This window comes from Caretta caretta, chromosome 25 (assembly GCF_965140235.1).
Source record: "Caretta caretta isolate rCarCar2 chromosome 25, rCarCar1.hap1, whole genome shotgun sequence".
NCBI classification, from domain to species: Eukaryota; Metazoa; Chordata; order Testudines; family Cheloniidae; genus Caretta; species Caretta caretta.
Window position 1 is genome coordinate 11847676 of NC_134230.1, and position 6228 is coordinate 11853903.

At 46.9% G+C, this 6228-nt stretch overlaps 1 protein-coding gene across 3 annotated transcripts in view; it reads right to left on the reverse strand.

The window, feature by feature from the left end:
* Positions 1–1908, reverse strand: part of SH3GL1 (SH3 domain containing GRB2 like 1, endophilin A2) — a 55040-nt gene extending 53132 nt beyond the window's left edge. For all 3 annotated transcript variants that reach the window (XM_075123336.1, XM_075123335.1, XM_048830691.2), the window contains exon 1: positions 1242–1908. In XM_075123336.1, the coding sequence (XP_074979437.1) occupies positions 1242–1286 (45 nt within the window). In that variant the 5' untranslated portion in view covers positions 1287–1908. The remainder of the gene's footprint in view (positions 1–1241) is intronic.
* Between the last annotated feature and the right edge of the window lie 4320 nt (positions 1909–6228).

Consider the following 6228-nt stretch of genomic DNA (forward strand, 5'->3'; position numbering starts at 1 on the left):
AAAAACATTTAACTTCTGAATTAGACTTCTGCATCCCATGGTGATTTACTCCACCCCTTCTCTGCACTTCCAGAACAAACTCGTTCCCAGTGAAGAGACAAGACAGATGGAAGTCATGAGGAATGGTGGCTATAAAGCAAGTAGGAACTGAGGGGGAAGAAGAAATGGATGCAAGAATAATAAGCAGCCATCTGTTTTACCTGCTGCCTCCCTGTGCACATCTTTGTTTATATCAGAGAGAACATTACAGTGAGCCTACATCATTTTCACCAAAATGCACAACAAATCTCATTAATGAAAGGTAACTCAGTATGCACTAGAAAGGCTAGATCTGTTGTGAGAAAAGGTGGAGACACTCAGCACAGGCAGACTTAAGATATTAACCTAGATATTTTCCTGGAAGATGAAGCCATGTATAGTCAGCTGGCAGTGCCTCAGCCAACCTGAAGCTTTTAATTCAGAAATATCTCCCTTTGCTGTCACAAACCCCTCCTCTGCAGCTACAATTTTGAGCCATCTTCCTTTCAACATCAGCCCATTCTTGCCAGCCTCAAAAATAAACTGAGGTAAAGCAATGCAGTGTCAAACCATTCAGAGACTGGGTCAACACTCAAGAAGGAACTATTTTCCAGGTAGGGAGCAGCACTAGTACTGGACACACATACATGGACAACAGCAGAGAAATCTGAACGGGGGGCAAATGGTGATGCCAGGAATTAAATGGCACCACATTAGCTGAACCCTGATGCTCCAGAATCAGTGTGAGTGCAAGTGTCCGAAGGTGCAATGGGAGAAGACTTTCTGAGGGTGCAACTGTAAGGGATCTGTGGAGAAGCCCCTGTAGGCGTGCAAGTGTCAGATAACAGAGCCAGGGTAGCACCTCTGAGTGTCAATAGGAGTCTGGGAACACAGGCCCCTAAGGCTCCATGCACAAGGCCTCCCAAACTTGGCCAACATTTGCCAAGCTTGCCACACCAGTGAAGCGTATCTCAACTGGGGACAAGTATCGGAGGAGTAGCCGTGTTAGTCTGGATCTGTAAAAGTGGCAAAGAGTCCTGTGGCACCTTATAGACAAACAGACATATTGGAGCATAAGCTTTCATGGGTGAATACCCACTTCATGCGATGCAACTGGGGACCTGCAAGAGAGGGGAGACAACCTGCTGTAGATGTGTGCGGGAGGGGATCTGTCATGAGGAGTGTGCGGGGTGGGGGGCAGGGTCAGTCTGTGGGTCTCTCACCTGGCTCGCTTTGTAGAACTGCTTCTTCAGCCCAGCCACAGACATGCTGCCTCCTCTCCCAGCCTCGGGGGGGGCCCAGGCACCGACCAGCCCTGCACCGACCAGCACACAAGACACACAGACAGCCTGAGACCCAGGACAGATAGACCGACCACAGCCTGGTCGGGGAGAGCCTGACACAGGGACAGACAGACAGGCAAGACCCTGGACAGCCCCAAGCCTGAGACCCAGGGCAGGCAGACCCGAGCCCGAGGGGAACACGAAGGCGGACAGACAGCGCCGGACACAGGGACAGACAGACCCGAGGGGAACAAGAAGGCGGACAGACAGCGCCGGACACAGGGATAGACAGACCCGAGCCCGAGGGGAATACGAAACCGGACAGACAGCGCCGGACACAGGGACAGACAGACAGACCCGAGCCCGAGGGGAACACGAAGGCGGACAGACAGCGCCGGACACAGGGATAGACAGACCCGAGCCCGAGGGGAACACGAAGGCGGACAGACAGCGCCGGACACAGGGATAGACAGACCCGAGCCCGAGGGGAACACGAAGGCGGACAGACGCCCCAGCAGCCCTGGGGAAGCGCCACAGACAAACAGACAGACACAGCCCGGCTCCCCGCGCAGCGCCTCCTCTGCCCCCTCCTCTCCGGAAGTTACATGGCACCGCGCCGCACACTTCCGCCTCTGGCCAGGCCGGAAGCGGGCCAGCCCCGCGGAGGGACTGACGGCCCCTTTGCTAGAGCGTCACACCAGGAATCATTCCGCCCCCTACCGGCCCGGGGGAGCAAGATCCACCCTCTGGCTAAGCCACTATCATAGATATGGGCGCGTGAGAGAATGTCCCAACAGCAGCACCATAGAAAGTGAGGCCGCGGCTAGAGAGTCACCCTGCAGGCGATGTGCTGCTACAACGCCCCCTGCAGGCAGCAGTACCATAGAGAGCGGGAGACCCAGTAACAAACGTAGGCCAGGCTGGGAGAGCAGGTGTACTGTGTACACTTGTGATTAACAGCTATCACTATTATTATCACTATTGAGCAACAGAATTATTATAATTCCCATTACTAATAGCTCAACTTTTGATCACTATTATCGTTTTCACCATGACCAAGTAAAACGGCTATTATTTTCACTACTGTCACGATTCCAATGGTTTTATCACTGCTAATTTTCTCATCACCATTATTGCAATGATTTACTATTAACTATCAAAACTGAGGAGCATTATTATTATTTATCATTTATATACTGCCAACAGTGCCCTAAGCATATTATAGATGGTATGAAGTCACAGTCCTTAAACAGAAGACCTTTCACTTTCAGAGCTCAGTCCTGCAAACACATAGCTCCCCCACCATCCTGCAAAGGCTTATGGAGTTGCTTAACTTTATGCATTCTGAGTAGGCCCACTGACTTCATAGGCATAACCATTGATGGGACTAGTCACATTAGTAAAGTTAAGCACGTGTATAACTGTTTCTAGGATTGCAACTACTTAAAGTGATTAGTTTTACCAGCACAATCCCATTATTCCATATTATTTCTTGGTGTCCCAGGAAATTCTTTTGGAACACCTGATATGTTCTGGTTTTTAATTTCATAAATCAGAACCTTAGGTTTGTTCAAGACTTGTTATACCGGGTAGCATTAGTTCTAATATCAGAACCAGTCCAGAATCAGAAACAAACAATCCAACAGAACAAGCAGTCAGTGTAATTAACTGTTTGGAGTGAAAAATCCAAGCTAGTCTTTTGATTGCAATGAATGTTGACGATACATGATCAGTGTTTCACAATAAATGCATTCCTAACACTGAATTCCTGGAAAAAAATCCTCCACTCCAAGAAATATGCCCACGGTTGAAAAAGAAGCTTGCAACAGTTTGTTAAGTGCATGTTTGTCTCATTTGAATATTTCGCAACCCTAAAAAAGGTTGCCACAAAATTGTCCCTATTAGGCACAACCACTTTTTCACCCCAAACTCTGTTTCTTCTCCCTGGAGATGAGTTCCTACAACTCTACCTGTTCTATACCTGGAGAAACAAATATGAAAAGGTTTCTCCTGTTCCCTTTTTCGTGTGTGTGGCTGTTGGGGGGTGGAGGCTTTTGGGTTTTTTTGTTTTGTTTTGTTTTCTATGCATTTTTTAAATTTACTTTGGTGTAAATCTGAGATTAACTCCATTGACTGCAGTGGAATTATTCCAAATTTACACCAATATCATGGAAAACAGAATTTGACCTTGTAGCTTGTGCTTTGTCTGGGTTTAATGTGCCTGCCTGAAATCACAAATTGGACAAGATTCAGCCACTGACACCTCACTACTTTCCGCTCCACATATAAAATTCACTTTCAACATAGCCTTCCCCTTAAGGAACAAGTGGCAGATAGACCACCACAGCATTCCATCTGCAGCTATGTTACTACTTCACTGTCATCCTGAGCTGCTCACTAACAACACTAGCTTTTGATATATCAACCCTGAAGCACCAGAGACAGCATATCATAGATCATAGGATTGGAAGGGACCTCGAGAGGTCTTCTAGTCCAGTCCTCTGCACTCAAGGCAGGACCAAGCATTAACTAGACCATCTCTGACACGTGTCTGTCCAATCTACTCTTAAAAATCTCCAATAAGGGAGGTTCCGCAACTTCCCTAGGCAATTTATTTCAGTGCTTAACTATCCTGACAGTTAGGAAGTTTTGTGCAAGTGTCTCAGAGAGAGGACAGGGACACCCCTCCGAGTGCAAAAGCCTGGGCACGTGTTCTGTTTTTGTGCATGAGACTTTCCATATGTGGTCAACATGTGCAAAGCTTGTCACACCAATGAAATGTAACCGAACTGGAATGAGACCGGGCATGCAAGGAGTGTATGCAGTGCCTGAGAGTGAGTCCGTAATCTGCTTCTTCCGCCCAGTCGCAGACAGGCTTCCACCTCTTCCAGCCTCTGGAGCTGAACACCATCTGGCCCAGCATAGATAGGCCAGAGCCAGGGAGACACAAGAATAGACAGAACAGACTGCGAGACACAGGGACAGACAGATGGACATACCAAATCGAGATTCAGACACAAGGCGACAGACAGATGGACTCCCAAGTTGCCTGGAGCAGAGCTTCCCAGACAGACAGACAGACACCACCCACTCCCGAATGTTACAGACCTAATACAAAATCCTGGCCTCCACCAGCACAGCCAGGCATCATTCCATGAGTCTGCCCTGTCATCATCTCACTCCAGAAGTTTCTGGCCTTGGGGTTATGCCTCCTCAGAGGTCTGGGGCTTCTGGGGTGCCTAATGTGAATTGAGCCAACCTGACAGGGTGCACTGGGAGGCCTCTGAGGACCCCTGGGGGGCAAAAGCCCATGGGCACCACAGGGCCCTGTCAGACATAGTTCCCTCTAGAGAAGTGGTTCTTAACCTGGGGTGCATGCACCCCCTGGGGGTGTGAGATGCCCTTTCTGGGGGTGCGAGACATGCCAGATTTTTTTAGAAGGTAAATAATTGAAAACATAAATTAAGCACAGGCACGTAAGTACAATATGGGCAGGTCCCCTTCGGTTTGCCTCATGTGGGGCCAGCTGCCATGAGCAAGGAGGGACCATGCTGCCCTGCTTCACACCTATGGCTATTGGATCTCTGAGTTTTCTCCCACCTCCAGTGCATTGGGGCTGACGCCTCTGCAATAGGGGGGAAGATTGTCGCCAGCACCCCAACATGCTGGGTGAAAACAGAGGTTATAACTGATTTATGCTATGATGTGGATCCAAGCCACAGTTCTGATTGGATTCCTGCTTTAAGTGCAAAATTTCAGGTCACTTTGTAACTTTGTCAGACTTCTGGTTTTGGCAGAAATTTTGCAAATAAATAAAATGATCAGCCTGAGGCAGACACCCAGTTTGGAAAATTTCAGCAGAAATGGTTAAAGTTCGGTAAACTTATAAGCAAAACAACAAGATCTTATAGTGGGAAGTGTGTGGCAAATTTAAGAATAGGCTTGCCTGCCAAACAGTCCTGCCTGTAATACCAAAAATGGCCAATTTTCAAATATTTAGTTTTTAAAATTAGGTATTTTTTCAAAGAATAAACGTCCCAGGAAGTCTGGTTCTTCCCACAATTACTGTTATTCAAACACTGAGGCAAAAACAGAAATTACACAAACTCCTGCTTCAAATCCTGATCTCCATAGAACCTCAACTGTGAGTTCCTGATGATGTCTCCATGAAGCATTCTGCCTACTTGGCTTTCTGAGTGCAGGCTTCAGGATTCTCTGTATATTGCTTCAGAAGCCCCATTAACGAAGATCTTTGCCTTCCCTTTGCAATGGTGCCCACTTTTGCTCAAATAAATTGGTTAGTCTCTAAGGTGCCACAAGTCTTCCTTCACTTTTGTTAGTGGGCACGAAAGGGCACACTGCATTTGGACCACAATCCGTCCTTACCTGGGAATTGAAGTCACTTGCTCTGCTCTTCAAAAAACCTTCCCAAACCCAAAGGAGTTCAAAATAAGCTCTAAATTGTTGTGAATTCTTTACATTGTCTTGAATGCACTTTTCTCTGTGATTCTTGCTGCGTCTGCGTTATGCTAGAATTTTGGCTAAACTCTTTGTATGAGTTCTTAAACAAATGCTCATTGAAGTCTCACTGGATGCCTTGATAGTTTGTATCTGACTCTAGTTCACCACTTTTTGATAATATGAGGACTATAGGACTGGATTGGCAGAACTGACCTGAGAAATCAATACTTCTTTCCTATGGGCAATAAACATATGGTATAACAAGTCCTTTTCAGTGACTTCCAGATAAAGGAGTAAGTGAATAATTAGTAACACTCAGAATTAAATTATTAGATTGATGTAAATAGGTCCAAATACTGCACCTGCAAAATTTGCCCCAGTGTTCGTGAGCAATCATTTCATTTCACATTCACACATATAGAGGTACACACACCAGCCATTGCATGTTTTCCCCACACTAAACCAT